The sequence below is a fragment of the Pseudophryne corroboree genome, chromosome 5 (genome assembly GCF_028390025.1).
Source record: "Pseudophryne corroboree isolate aPseCor3 chromosome 5, aPseCor3.hap2, whole genome shotgun sequence".
Taxonomy (NCBI): Eukaryota; Metazoa; Chordata; class Amphibia; order Anura; family Myobatrachidae; genus Pseudophryne; species Pseudophryne corroboree.
The window spans coordinates 174,912,022-174,927,718 of record NC_086448.1 but is presented as its reverse complement, the minus strand read 5'-3'; the positions used below and the strand labels follow the sequence as shown (position 1 = coordinate 174,927,718).

General features: G+C 44.6%; 1 protein-coding gene across 11 annotated transcripts in view; it reads right to left on the bottom strand.

The window, feature by feature from the left end:
- The window catches only part of RBM33 (RNA binding motif protein 33), a 297,939-nt gene that overhangs the window by 22,072 nt on the left and 260,170 nt on the right, over nucleotides 1–15,697 (bottom strand). For 2 of the 11 annotated variants that reach the window (XM_063921887.1, XM_063921881.1), the window contains 2 exons: nucleotides 13,303–13,340; nucleotides 8,836–8,908 (listed from right to left, as the gene is read on the bottom strand). The exons of 2 other annotated variants lie outside the window; for them this stretch is intronic. In XM_063921887.1, coding sequence (XP_063777957.1) covers nucleotides 8,836–8,908; nucleotides 13,303–13,340 — 111 coding nt within the window. Of the gene's footprint in view, nucleotides 1–8,140; nucleotides 8,909–12,692; nucleotides 12,772–13,302; nucleotides 13,341–15,697 lie in introns of those variants that run through there. 7 more of the 11 variants (XM_063921885.1, XM_063921883.1, XM_063921888.1 and 4 more) reach the window with 7 other exon arrangements.

The following is a 15,697-nucleotide window of genomic DNA, read 5'->3' as shown; positions in this document are numbered from 1 at the left end:
TGCCAACCTAGAAACTGAGGTGTCTACCATTGGGGGCAACTCCCACTTACGCCTGTCCTCTCCAGGGAAAGGGTACGCTACCCGCACACCTTCTAGGAATAGCAAACTTCTTTTCCGGGTTAGCCAAGGATTCCTCAAAGAATGCATTTAAGTCCTTAGACGGAGGAAAAGTCACCACCTGTTTTTTATTTAATTTAAAATAATCTTTTTCCTCAGGTGTTGTGTCAGTAAATTCTAACACCTCTTTTATAGCGACTATCATACATTGAATGCTCTTAGCCAGTTTGGGGTCTACCCCACTCAAATCCCTAGTGTCGACCTCCGTGTCGGAATCTGTGTCGGTGTCCCTTTGCATAATTTGGGCCAGAGACCTTTTCTGGAAACAGGAGGGGTCCCGAGTGGATGACGTGGAGGAATCAGCAAACAGAGCATCCTCCACAGACTGTCTCCAATACTTTGTCTGTTGTTCAGACTCAGAGAATTTCTTTGCCAGCTTAGACATATTACTCTGCAACTTTCTCACCCACACAGGCTCAGAACACTCTTGTGCCTCCAAAATGGGTTCCTCTGGGGAAGAACTTTCTCTAGACATGGTACACATGTCACACCACTCGCACACAGGGGAGCTATTGGGGACAGATCTACCCTGATTTCTGTCAGAGGGACCCAGAGGGAATTGCCAGTCCACACCACGTGCCCTATATGTATTGCATACAATAAACATATATATATATATATATATATATATATATATATATACAACCACAGCGCTTTTATCCAATATGAAGTCCGCAGACCTCAACACACTATATGCTCCCTTCCCCTTCTATAACACCCTGGTACTTGTATCAGCGATGTGAGGAGAAGCAGCGTTCAGGATCAGCCTCTGGCGTCTCTGTGAGGAGAAAATGGCGCCAATTGAGTGTTACCAGCAAGTCTGAGGAGAAGCCCCGCCCCCTGTAATGGCGCAGTTCAGCCTCAGTAATACAATATTTATACTGGCAGGGGTATGTACTTTAAGGCCAGTGAGAGTAAGGATTTTACCATGTCCCCCAGAACCCCCCCCCCCCCCTCCCCCCACTCTGCACCCTGTGCTGAGAGACATGTTCTTGTGCAGCGTCCCGCGCTGCGCTGGTACCTTTATGCCGCCATGATGACCGGAGGGCCCCTATCTGCAGGTCTCCGGTAAATACTCACAAGCCTTCTGACTTCTGGCTCTGTTAGGGGGTGGCGGCAGTGCTGTGGGAGTGAGCAGCAGCCAGGAAAGGGCTGTGTTCAGTACCCTTCAGGAGCTAATGGTGTCCTGTCAGCGGAAGCAGAGCCATTGAACTAACTGAGAAGTTGGTTCCTACTCCCCCCCCCACCCCCCCCTAAGTCCCACGAAGCAGGGAAGCTGTTGCCAGCAGCTTCCCTGTAAAATAAAAAACCTAACAGTCTTTTCCAGCAGAACTCTGTAGAGCTCCACTGGTGTGCATCCAGTCTCCCGGGCACATTTTCTAAACTGAGGTCTGGAGGAGGGGCATAGAGGGAGGAGCCAGTTCACACTGCTAAAAAGTCAAAGTGCCGAAGGCTCCTGCGGAACCGTCTATACCCCATGGTACTAAAATGGACCCCAGCATCCTCTAGGACGTAAGAGAAAATAAGATTTTACTCACCGGTAAATCTATTTCTCGTAGTCCGTAGTGGATGCTGGGACTCCGTAAGGACCATGGGGAATAGCGGCTCCGCAGGAGACTGGGCACAACTAAAGAAAGCTTTAGGACTACCTGGTGTGCACTGGCTCCTCCCTCTATGACCCTCCTCCAGACATCAGTTAGGATACTGTGCCCGGAAGAGCTGACACAATAAGGAAGAATTTTGAATCCCAGGTAAGACTCATACCAGCCACACCAATCACACCGTATAACTCGTGATACTATACCCAGTTAACAGTATGAAATATAACTGAGCCTCTCAACAGATGGCTCAACAATAACCCTTTAGTTAAACAATAACTATATACAAGTATTGCAGACAATCCGCACTTGGGATGGGCGCCCAGCATCCACTACGGACTACGAGAAATAGATTTACCGGTGAGTAAAATCTTATTTTCTCTGACGTCCTAAGTGGATGCTGGGACTCCGTAAGGACCATGGGGATTATACCAAAGCTCCCAAACGGGCGGGAGAGTGCGGATGACTCTGCAGCACCGAATGAGCAAACTCTGGGTCCTCCTCAGCCAGGGTATCAAACTTGCAAAAGTGTTTGAACCCGACCAAGTAACAGCTCGGCAAAGTTGTAAAGCCGAGACCCCTCGGGCAGCCGCCCAAGAAGAGCCCACTTTCCTCGTGGAATGGGCTTTTACAGATTTAGGGTGCGGCAGTCCAGCCGCAGAATGTGCAAGTTGAATCGTGCTACAGATCCAGCGAGCAATAGTCTGCTTAGAAGCAGGAGCACCCAGCTTGTTGGGTGCATACAGGATAAATAGCGAGTCAGTTTTCCTGACTCCAGCCGTCCTGGAAACATATTTTCAGGGCCCTGACTACGTCCAGTAACTTGGAGTCCTCCAAGTCCCAAGTAGCCGCAGGCACCACAATAGGTTGGTTCACATGAAAAGCTGATACCACCTTAGGAAGGAATTGGGAACGAGTCCTCCATTCCGCCCTATCCATATAAAAAAATCAGATAACGGCTTTAGCATGACAAAGCCGCCAATTCTGATACACGCCTGGCCGACGCCAAGGCCAACAGCATGACCACTTTCCACGTGAGGTATTTTAGCTCCACGGATTTAAGTGGCTCAACCCAATGCGACTTCAGGAAATCCAACACCACGTTGAGATCCCATGGTGCCACTGGAGGCACAAACGGGGGCTGAATATGCAGCACTCCCTTAACAAAAGTCTGAACTTCAGGCAGTGAAGCCAGTTCTTTTTTGGAAGAAAATGTACAGAGCCGAAATCCGGACCTTAATGGAACCCAATTTTAGGCCCATAGTCACTCCTGACTGTAGGAAGTGCAGAAATCGACCCAGTTGAAATTCCTCCGTTGGGGCCTTCCTGGCCTCACACCAAGCAACATATTTTCGCCATATGCGGTGATAATGTTTTGCGATCACATCTTTCCTAGCCTTAATCAGCGTAGGAATGACTTCCTCCGGAATGCCTTTTTCCTTTAGGATCCGGTGTTCAACCGCCATGCCGGCAAACGCAGCCGCGGTAGTTTTGGAACAGACAGGGCCCCTGCTGCAGCAGGTCCTGTCTGAGCGGCAGAGGCCATGGGTCCTCTGAGATCATTTCTTGAAGTTCTGGGCACCAAGCTCTTCTTGGCCAATCCGGAACCACGAGTATAGTTCGTACTCCTCTCCTTATTATTCTCAGTACCTTGGGTATGAGAGGCAGAGGAGGGAACACATACACCGACTGGTACACCCACGGTGTTACCAGAGCGTCCACAGCTATCGCCTGAGGGTCCCTTGACCTGGCGCAATATATTTTTAGCTTTTTGTTGAGGCGGGACGCCGACATGTCCACCTGTGGCCTTTCCCAATGGTGTACAATCATTTGGAAGACTTCTGGATGAAGTCCCCACTCTCCCGGGTGGAGGTCGTGCCTGCTGAGAAAGTCTGCTTCGCAGTTGTCCACTCCGGGAATGAACACTGCTGACAGTGCTAACACATGATTTTCCGCCCATCGTAAAATCCTTGCGGCTTCTGCCATCGCCATCCTGCCTCTTGTGCCGCCCTGTTGGTTTACATGGGCGACCGCCGTGATGTTGTCTGACTGGATCAGCACCGGCTGGTTTTGAAGCAGGGTCTAGCCTGACTTAGGGCATTGTAAATGGCCCTTAGTTCCAGAATATTTATGTGTAGGGAAGTCTCCTGACTCGACCATAGTCCTTGGAAGTTTCTTCCCTGTGTGACTGCCCCCCAGCCTTTAAGGCTGGTATCCGTGTTCACCAGGACCCAGTCCTGTATGCCGAATCTGCGGCCCTCTAGAAGATGAGCACTCTGCAGCCACCACAACAGCGACACCCTGGCCCTTGGAGACAGGGTTATCAGCCGATGCATCTGAAGATGCGACCCGGACCACTTGTCCAACAGATCCCACTGGAAGATCCTTGCATGGAACCTGCCGAATGGAATTTCTTCGTAAGAAGCTACCATCTTTCCCAGGACTCGCGTGCATTGATGCACCGACACCTGTATTTGTTTTAGGAGGTCTCTGACTAGAGATGACAACTCCTTGGCCTTCTCCGGGAGAAATACTTTTTCCTGTTCTGTGTCCAGAACCATACCCAGGAACAGTAGACGCGTCGTAGGAACCAGCTGCGACTTTGGAATATTCAGAATCCAGCCGTGCTGTTGTAGCACTTCCCGAGATAGTGCTACTCCGACCAACAACTGCTCCCTGGACCTCGCCTTTATAAGGAGCTCGTCCAAGTACGGGATAATTATAACTCCCTTTTTTCGAAGGAGTATCATCATTTCGGCCATTACCTTGGTAAATTACCCTCGGTGCCGGGGACAGACCAACGGCAACGTCTGGAATTGGTAATGACAGTCCTGTACCACAATTTTGAGGTACTCCTGGTGAGGAGGGTAAATGGGGACATGCAGGTAAGCATCCTTGATGTCCAGTGATACCATGTAATCCCCTTCGTCCAGGCTTGCAATAACCGCCCTGAGCGATTCCATTTTGAACTTGAACCTTCGTATATAAGTGTTCAAAGATTTCAATTTTAGAATGGGTCTCACCGGACCGTCTGGTTTCGGTACCACAAACATTGTGGAATAGTAACCCCGGCCTTGTTGAAGGAGGGGTACCTTGATTATCACCTGCTGGAAGTACAGCTTGTGAATTGCCGCCAGTACTACCTCCCCTTTCTCCGAGGGCAGCAGGCAAGGCTGATTTGAGGTAACGGCGAGGGGGAGTCGCCTCGAACTCCAGCTTGTATCCCTGTGATACTACTTGCAGAACCCAGGGATCCATCTGTGAGCGAGCCCACTGGTCGCTGAAGTTCCCGAGACGCGCCCCCACCGCACCTGGCTCCACCTGTGGAGCCCCAGCGTCATGCGGTGGACTCAGATGAAGCGGGGGAAGATTTTTGATCCTGGGAACTGGCTGTCTGGTGCAGCTTTTTCCCTCTTCCCTTGTCTCTGTGCAGAAACGAAGCGCCTTTGACCCGCTCGCTTTTCTGAAGCCGAAAGGACTGTACCTGATAATACGGTGCTTTCTTAGGCTGTGAGGAAACCTGAGGTAAAATGTTTTCTTCCCAGCTGTTGCTGTGGAAACGAGGTCCCAGAGACCATCCCCAAACAATTCCACACCCTTATAAGGCAGAATCTCCATGTGCCTTTTAAAGTCAGCATCACCTGTCCCTAATACCCTCCTGGCAGAATGGACATTGCATTAATTTTGGATGCCAGCCTGCAAATATCCCTATGTGCATCCCTCATATATAAGACGACATCTTTAATATGCTCTATGGTTAGCAAAATAGTATCCCTGTCTAGGGTATCAATATTATCTGACAGGGTATCAGACCACGCTGCAGCAGCACTATCCATGCTGAGGCAATTGCAGGTCTCAGTATAGTACCTGAGTGTGTATATACAGACTTCAGGATAGCCTCCTGCTTTTTATCAGCAGGCTCCTTCAAAGTGGCCGTATCCTAAGACGGAAGTGCCACCTTTTTTGACAAACGTGTGAGCGCCTTATCCACCCTAGGGGATATCTCCCAACGTGACCTATCCTCTGGCGGGAAAGGGTACGCCATCAGTAACTTTTTAGAAATTACCAGTTTCTTATCGGGGGAACCCACGCTTCATTCACTCATCTGATGGGGGAACAAAACACTGGCTGCTTTATCTCCCCAAACATAAACCCCCCCCCCCCTTTTTTTTTTTTTGTGGTACTTGGGTTAATGTCAGAAATGTGTAACACATTTTTAATTGCAGAGATCATGCAATGGATGTTCCTAGTGGATTGTGTATATGTCTCAACCTCGTCGACACTGGAGTCAGACTCCGTGTCGACATCTGTATCTGCCATCTGAAGTAGCGGGCGTTTTTGAGCCCCTGATGGCCTTTGAGACGCCTGGGCAGGCGCGGGCTGAGAAGCCGGCTGTCCCATAGCCAGGGGCGGATTGCCCATAGGGTTCACAGGGAAGATTCCCGGTGGGCCGACGCACCCGCGGGGCCTGTTTTGTTTGAGGACATATGGTCCTATTAATACACATAATGAATAAGATGCAAAATAATTTGCATATATGAAAATTACTTTGCCGCTTAGCCTGTGATTGCAGATGATCTAGTGTATGCTCTGTCTGCCTGCTTGGCTGACATATAGTGATTGGGATACGGTTGGTGTAATAAGTAAGAAAATATATCTTTCGAAAGAATTATATAGTTTCCTAAATTCTAAAGGTGTATCATATAATGTGCTCATAATATTTAATTTTATTTCTTTTTAACTTCCCCCTTGATGCTGGACATGCCCACTATCTGGAAAGTCTTGGGGGGAGGGTGCTGCTGCCATGGCCCATGGCTAGACCTTACACCTCTGGTGCTGCCCATGTGGGGCCACTAGTACAAATTTTTCCAGGGCCGCTTTTTGTTCCCAATCCGCCCCTGCCCATAGCTGTTACGTCATCCAGCCTTTTACATAAGGAGTTGACACTGTCGGTTAATACCTTCCACTTATCCATCCACTCTGGTGTCGGCCCCCAGGGGGCGACATCACATTTATTGGCATCTGCTCCGCCTCCACGTAACCTTCCTTCTCAAACATGTCGACACAGCCGTACCGACACACCGCGCACACACAGGGAATGCTCTGACAGGACCCCACAAAGTCCTTTGGGGAGACAGAGAGAGAGTATGCCAGCACACATCAGAGCGCTATATAATGCAGGGATTAACACTATAACAGTGATTTTTCCCAATAGCTGCTTGTATACACAATATTGCGCCTAAATTTAGTGCCCCCCCTCTCTTTTTAACCCTTTGAGCCTGAAAACTACAGGGGAGAGCCTGGGGAGCTGTCTTCCAGCTGCACTGTGAAGAAAAAATGGCGCCAGTGTGCTGAGGGAGATAGCCCCGCCGCTTTTTTATGGATCTCTGGCAGGGGTATTTTACACATATATAGCCTATATGACTATATATTGTGTAGATTTGCCAGCCAAGGTGTTTAATATTGCTGCTCAGGGCGCCCCCCCCAGCGCCCTGCACCCATCAGTGACCGGAGTGTGAGGTGTGCATGAGGAGCAATGGCGCACAGTTGCAGTGCTGTGCGCTACCTTGGTGAAGACCGAAATCTTCTGCCGCCGATTTCCAGGACCGTCTTCTTGCTTCTGGCTCTGTAAGGGCGACGGCGGCGAGGCTCCGGGACCGGACGATCGAGGTCGGGCCCTGTGTTCGATCCCTCTGGAGCTAATGGTGTCCAGTAGCCTAAGAAGCCCAAGCTAGCTGCAAGCAGGTAGGTTCGCTTCTTCTCCCCTTAGTCCCTCGTAGCAGTGAGTCTGTTGCCAGCAGATCTCACTGAAAATAAAAAACCTAAAATATACTTTCTTTTTCTAGGAGCTCAGAAAAGCCCCTAGTGTGCATCCAGCTCAGCCGGGCACAAGATTCTAACTGAGGTCTGGAGGAGGGTCATAGAGGGAGGAGCCAGTGCACACCAGGTAGTCCTAAAGCTTTCTTTAGTTGTGCCCAGTCTCCTGCGGAGCCGCTATTCCCCATGGTCCTTACGGAGTCCCAGCATCCACTTAGGACGTCAGAGAAAACCCATTTAAAAATACTCATGTCGACCATTTCCATGTCAACCGTTCCACATGTGGACCTTGTGCATGTCCACCTTTTATGGTTGACCTAGACACTGTCGACCTTTTGACCCATAACCACTTGAGTCACGGCTCATTTTAAAGTTGTTCTATGAAAGAACACGTCAGTGAAAGCAGAACCTTCCAGCAAACATATTTGTTCCAAATTAAGCCTTATTTATGGAATAATGTACACTCTTACAACAAAATAAAAAGGATATGGAGAATCTCCACCTGTGTGATGTTTGACAGAAACATAACATTTATGAAAAAAAAATTACCACCAAAATTAAAAACAGAAAAGAACTTAACGGTCTATAATAACGAAAAACGCTGGGGATTTGCTTTGCATTAACATTTATTATACAACTGAAAATTAACTTGTTTTAGGTCAACTTTACAGTAGAAAATCAGTTATACAGTGCATGTTCTTTAATATTCAGCACCTTCTCACAGATCAAGGAACGCAACATGAGACTAATCATCTAACACTGTACCTGTTTTAGAAGAAAACAAAGATATCAATAAATCGTTATTAATTTTTAGCTTTCTATAAAATATTTACGCTTGCTAGCTGTCTTGCGTACATAGAGAGAAAGACAAAGGTGTTTCCTGTAATACGGCCGCAGTTTCAGGTACAACGAAAAATTTAGAAAGCATGTTATGGTTCATAACTGCTTAGCAATATATGTAAAGGGAAGATGCCTTTACCACAACAGTATACCTGAGGCCTTACTGCCGCCTCAAGTAACTAATCTCAGCAGCCTGTGGGACAGAATTCCCTTACCTTATGCAAACAGGGGAATAACAAATGGCTTGAGGCATTTAACAATGGAGGGACTGTATCTTGGCTGTCTACAGGGAAAGCTGCTGTTGACTGCACAGCAGGAATAACGGTATGCACTCCGGTGGGTGATATGAAACAATATTAAACAAAACCCAGAGTTAAAAAAACAAAAAACAGTTAAATATTTTGCCAGGATTCATTTTTTTTTTTTTTGCTTTCCAAAATAATTTTTAAAAACTTATTCTCACAAAAAAGTTAGTCATGCAGGCGCTGTTCTGCGCTAAGGCTCTGAATTCTCCACTTGTGTTAATTTCATCACTCCTGTCAAAGTCATAAAAATAGATTTATCAGCTGCAACATTAGATGAAGACAGAGCTGCTATATTTGATTATACTGTTCATCGTTCATAAAGGGAAAGTATTAATTTTGAAACTATAAATGTATATACGGACATTATGCCACCATATTTATGGTATCCAATCCAAATCAGCTGTTCATCACCAGGGCCAAAGAGCTGGATTCTTCAGGATTGGCAATGTGTGTATTGTTAAAATATTACATATCTGGTTGGCCTGCTTGATTGCCCTATGTGTTGGCACTCTTATCCAGCGCACAATTTGCTATCAGTTATAATGACTGCCTATGACTGAATAATGTAAAATAAAAATGAATGGGTATCTCTGGCAGCTGGGACCAAGAGAATGCCACAACTAAAACATTCAAGATCCGCAACAAATACTTTCCCTTTTGTTAGGCAGAGAAAAAGGACTAAAGTCAGGAATTAATGTTCCGGTAAAAAAAATCAGCTCTATTGGCTTGTTCAGGTGGAAACGATGATACCGCTACAAATAATATGCAGTCTCCTCTCTCATCGAACGCGTAGTAGTATGGATAAACCAGATCTTTGTTTTCTAATTTTTTGTTCCGCATTTGTAATGGCTCGTTTAAATTTTAGTGGACAATAAAGTATCACAAGATCAAAACCTCATAGCAAAACAATGGGCGCACAAGTGGTGGTGACCCCAATGCAGATCAAAGTCTGTATTTGGGGGCCATGATTGTCAAATATGAAATCTTTATTTTTGGGTCAGAGAACTAAATGCCTGGTATTAGGCAGTCACAACTGAAAAACCAAAAACAAAAAAAAATTAAAAAAAATGTTACTGCGTTAAATGAATACACCTTTATATTACACAGAGAGAGGAATCATGCAGAATATTTGTATAAAGGTGTGTGTGTAAGACCTATCCATACCTAAGGCACAATAACCAAATATTTTTTTTAATTTTAATAAACATGAATTACAAGCAGCCTTCTAAAATAACAGGGCTTGTGAGAGAATGGTGGGTTATCAATGAGAGGAGGATTCCACAGAACAAGGGGAAAAGGAACAGGTAGCATTATGGGGCGGTTACAAAATAAATGGACGGTTAGGAGATGTAAAGTGAATTCTGAGATGGGATAGGAGACAGAACGCACCACAAACACGTTCTTACGCTGTAAAAAAAGGTTGGTTACTGTGCCTTAGATATACTATTGAGAAAATAATCCCGGGCTAGTGAGATTTACTTTATGTTGGGGACCAAGATACCCGCAGCTACTGTGATATAGTGAAAATGAATGTAAGGAGACGTCAAACAGGTTAGACAAATTTAATTTACAGCTCACTCATCTGATAGTCATTAAGTTTAGGGTTTTACTTCCGCACAATTAAAGGTTTTTTTTGTTTTGTTTTTTAAATACTGTTGTACTTAGCAAGTACAATGTGTAACATTTTGCTTTCTCTATGTCCAGTATTATAAATCTTTACAGATCAGTCACTACTGCTGCATATTTCTGACAATTTAATTAGAATATGCTTCATGCCAATCAATCCAAACACATTAACATCAGGGTAATTGCTATCCAACTCATTTGACATTTCCTCCAATTCAGTCTAAGAAGATTAAGTACTTAAGTTACTTTTGACTCAAGATACTTATAGCTGGTGTGAAAGAGCACAGCACCAATTTCCTCCATTACCCTATTAGGTAAGATGTCAACACACAATTTAATGTATTTGATTTGTAATATCCAGCAATTACATGCTAACTAGCTCTGTGTGTGGTTCCGAGATATCATTTCAGCTTGTATCAGGTAAATTGATGCTTAACAGCTTTATTTCAAGGGAAGTTTGGGAGTGCCCAGTTGCCATGTATTGCAGCGCAACCTCCCAGCAGAATAATCACATATAGGTGCGGACTCAATTGTGGAGTGTGCCACCTGCTGACTGTCTGAAGGAATAAGCGCGTATCAGAGCTATTCAATTGTTTCTCTGATAGACGCCATTAGCTGTGGCAGTCAATTTTTTTCTTGCAGCCTCAGGAGCTGTACGAAAAGAAAGTGTTAGAAAGGCCGTAGTTTGTGGAGCCCAAATCGCCCAGACTCGGACTTTGGACGCCAATTCAAGCGCATTAGACGGGTCAAGCCGCTTTGCGTAGCTAATCCAGAGGCTGCTAGGCGACTTTACTGGTAATGGGCATGTGATCAGAGCAACTGAATAGCTCTGACAGATGCCCATTGCTATAGACCCCCAGCAAGGGGCGCAGAAAACAACTGAATCGGCCCCATAGTGAATTATGGGACTCCTGTGTCAAATCAAATTTGATATGACACCCTAAAACAGAAGGGAAACTACAGTTTTAACAGGGAATTATAAATTACGCTGGCCACAACCGGAATATATATGATAGCTTCGCAGACGGTTGTGTAAAGGAATGGTACATAATAAGAAACATTTCTAGCCACTTTTTTTTCCTTTTATAAGTACACCAGCACACTTACTCAAGAAATTATTAAACATACATTTATAATTGAAGACGTGTAACATCCAGGATATTAGGAATTATGTGCTAGCATTTTTAAATATGTTAACACATGCTAAAATCTACTTTAAAAAGTAGAGAAACTACATACTTCAATAAATTCATACATAACTATATAGCTCAACACATTACATATGTATATTGTTCACCTGCTAATATACAGAATACAGTGGTAGTGTATAGTAGTATATAACAGAAATGATACGTTTCCCACACAGAGCTAGACAGATGTTGTAATCAATATAGGACACTTATTTAATTACAAAACTGCAAAGTAGTTTTAGTAAAATCCTATATAGAAGTAACCCCCCCTGTACAAAACAAAAATGTAAGCTTTCATTACAATTAAGAAACCATCTGACAACTGGGACACCTATAGGAGGCAATTCAATTGCTCTAATTAATGAATGCCCATTCATTATCGTGTTTGTCATGCCCAATTTGACCAGGTAAACGTGTCTAGACTCCTGGTTATGGCAACCAAAGAGTCTTAAGTTCTAACAAACCACAGAGTTTCTGCTCATTTCTGGTCAGCACCCTCAGGAGTCTGTGAGCAGAAATGTGTCCCCAGCCGCACTCACGCCAACAATGAGCAACAATTGACATGCTCCATCGTTTGCGATCTAGTGGCATCCGCAGGGAAAGAAATTGAATCTCCCCCAACGGGCCTGTCCAGTAATGAACAATTTTACCGTAATGGTGACAAATAATAAAAGCTCACACACATTACTCCTTCTGCATTCCAGGCCTGCATGTTTAATATATTGGCCGAATATTTTCATGCACTGGTCATGCCAGTCTGTAGATGGAAGGGAAGTAAACAGTGTATGTAATCCACGCATTTGTGTGGATTTCTTCCTAGCTTCTCTGTTTCCTCCCATACTAGTACCAATACTATGGTAAATATGTTGAATGGAAGCCAGAAGTATGAATGATAATTCATAGTTCCTCTGCCTCTAAGTAAATCCTAGTTTACAACAGCAATCAAACACAAGAGTTGTATAAAGCAGTGGCCTGTCTCACAAACATACTTCCTGGAACTGCAGAAAAAGTAAGTGCATGTGGATCCTTTCCATCTATAAGTTAACACCTCTGTGAAAGCCATTAACAATTTTAAGGATATAAAAGAGAAGGGGGGGGGGGGGGGGGGGGGGGGGGAGTTTTCATTAAATTGTATCTCCACATAATACTCCCACTCCACCCCCAATCCCCCCCTCCCCCACCAATACGTTGGTGAATACCCAAGTGTTCTGTTCTTTCCGCATATTTTTAATCTCCATGCCTGACAGGAGGCCACTGAAAAGCTACTGGAGAGAATCACTGCAGAAGGGAAGATAATTATTATTATTATTATTTTTTTTACCCATTCCACAAATTTTATTAAAAAGACAACAATGAGGAGATATCCTTTAATGAAGGTAGAGACACTTCATGTCTTCCTCTATTGAGTCCATGCTATGCAAAACATGACAGCTCCCTCCAAGGAACAAAGAAAAGGAAACAACCATAATAAAATGTTAAAGTAGCCCCTTTTTGGCAAACTCTTATTGCAAAAGGAGACTTGATTACATTTTCAACATTTAAGATGCACTTGTAACCGCATACAGATAAAACTTATGTATGAGGGAGGATATGTGCAGGTGCGAGCTGTATATTTTACATGCAACGTTGGCTATGCAATTTCAACCAATTTCTGAAACTAAATATTAAAATCTAAAATTTGTGTGGAAAAAAAATAAAAAATCCCCAAAAACCTATTAAGGCTTTCAAACTACTTTGCAGATTCAGACACATTAGGATAGGAATTGGAGCTTAATGTAGAACCATAACTGCTATGATCAGAAAACTTACTTCACAGTAATCTGTCTTTGGCGTTCCAAAAACACGTGCTATGGAAGTACACAAATGTAATCGTATGAGCAGCCTCCACTGCAAACTGGCCAAGAAAAATATCACTCCAAGACAAAACAAATCACTACTGGCTGACAGATGTTGGGGGAATACAGATATGCAGATGGGTTCTATGGAAACTGCCATCAAATATTTAACACATTTCAAGCAGGTTTACAAAAAAAACTTAGAGAGAATTCTAAGCTTATTACTTATTTTGAAAACAGAACCAGATGTGCAGTTGCCGGTCATATGCATAAATGTTAATGCAGGGTGTAAGGAGTATGTGAGCACATTTACATATGTGCATTGGCCACAGGTAAACCATAATCTTTACTCAGGATCAAAGTAAAATGTAGTAGCTACAAGAACATTTGCCCATGCCCTTAGGATGTAACCACCCATGAGCCCTCCCATCCTTATGTATTTCCCCCAGCACTATTCTTGCTACTAATACTTGCCCTTCGAAGGGTACAGGCTTATTGATGGCTGGACTGGATTCCCTTCCCATTCACTCATCTCCACTTGTGTGTAAAGTTACAGTGATTTCAGCAATCCTTGCGCCCCTAGTAACCATCCTACCTAGCTTGTTCGTTGATTGGTTTATTACTCTATGTTGTTCCATAGATATGCTACTCTACTGATACTGCACCACTTATGTTATTACTGTTTATATACCCTGAACGGGATGTAGTCAGGTGAACGGCGGTCAGCATACAGACGCTGGATCCCGGCCGCCAGGGGGCCCAGGGCTATTCCTACTCATGGGTGTCCACGACATACATAGAGTGGGAATAGAACCTGTGCCAAGCGCATCGAGCCCGCAAGGGGCATTGCTGCGCTCGGCATCCTGGCGGCCGGGAGCCCAGCATCGGTATGCTGAATGTCGCGATCCCGAACACGACCTCCCTGAACAGTGACTTAAAAAATAAAGAACAGTATTGTAAAACTGATCGTCCTGTTCACGTGAAAACAAAGTAAAATAGAATCCATCTATGTATATGCTGCACACCGATAAATCAAGTGAGGGCAACAGATAGCAATGCTCCCTATAACTAGGGGGTGGGGTGAGGAGAGTAGCTTAATAATTTTATACTACTAAGTTGAAGAGACATGTCAGTAATTTTATTTGTAGTTTTTAAAGGTCATTGTATAGGTTTTGGTCACTCATGGCACGGCAATACAAACCCACTTCTTACAGCACCAAGAAACAACCATTATTGTTTTTCGAAGTGACAAAAGACTAATATATCCACTTATACTACCCACCCAAGCACTAAACAATCAGAGCCTTTTCTGGAACCAAATTCCAAATAAACTAGCATGCACCTCTAATAAAATAAATAGGAGAATAAAGATAAAATTCTATCCCAATAATCTGATCACTGATGATGCTGGATTGTCAGGACCACGTATATAGTGGCTTTAATAGTAGGCAGTGTTGCTGATAGTCACACCCTGCCCAATTTTAAAATGACAAAATGCACCCTGCCCTAGTGGAGGTGTGCCGCTGAAACAGCCAGCACTCTGCTGTGCCCACTCGAGGGACGTAGAATCCTGTGGGTGGGAAAAATTGCAGTTTAGCGCTCACTGCCATGCACACTAGTGGGCATGTAAACCATTAACACACTAGGGGCGAATCAACTATCTCCCATCCGAAGTGATGAGAGATCGCGGCGTGCTATTCACAGTTTGTTTATTTTTGTGCACATCTCACCCAAACAGACTGGGTTTGCTGCGAGAGCAATTATATCCAGTCTACACTAACGGGCGCTGCGCACAAACTTTTTCAACTTGCCACCAGAGGATGCTGCAAACTGAAATGTGACCCCCCGTGGTTATTGGTACCCGGACAGTAACAAGTGAATAGCTCCTTTGCTCATGTAGTGTCAGCCTTGGGGGGGGGGGGAGATTCAAATGTATTTGGTGCGTTCAAAGTAATGGTCACCCATCACGGCATTTCATTTGTTGCTCTGATCGGGTGCCCATTGCCTTATAGATGCTCAAATAGGCAGGGTTCAGCAGCAAATAGCTAATCTCGTCTAAAGTCCAGGTTAGGGCGCTCAAACTCTGGGCTTTGCACACATTTCTTCTTGCACCTTAGGAGACAGTGAGAAGAAATGTCAGCCCTGCGGCTAACAGGTGTCTAAATGGAGTCACCTGTTTTCACATGGAGTCAATTAATTGCTCCATTGTGTGACCACTAGTGGTAGCCGTGGGGAAAAAACACCAAAATGAGATGCATTTTGATATTTATAGCATAATATTGCCCTACATTGCTGACCTTGTTGTCAATTGTACATATATAAGTCATACCACTAAAACATCTTGTTTATTTCTGTTTAAAGATTTACCC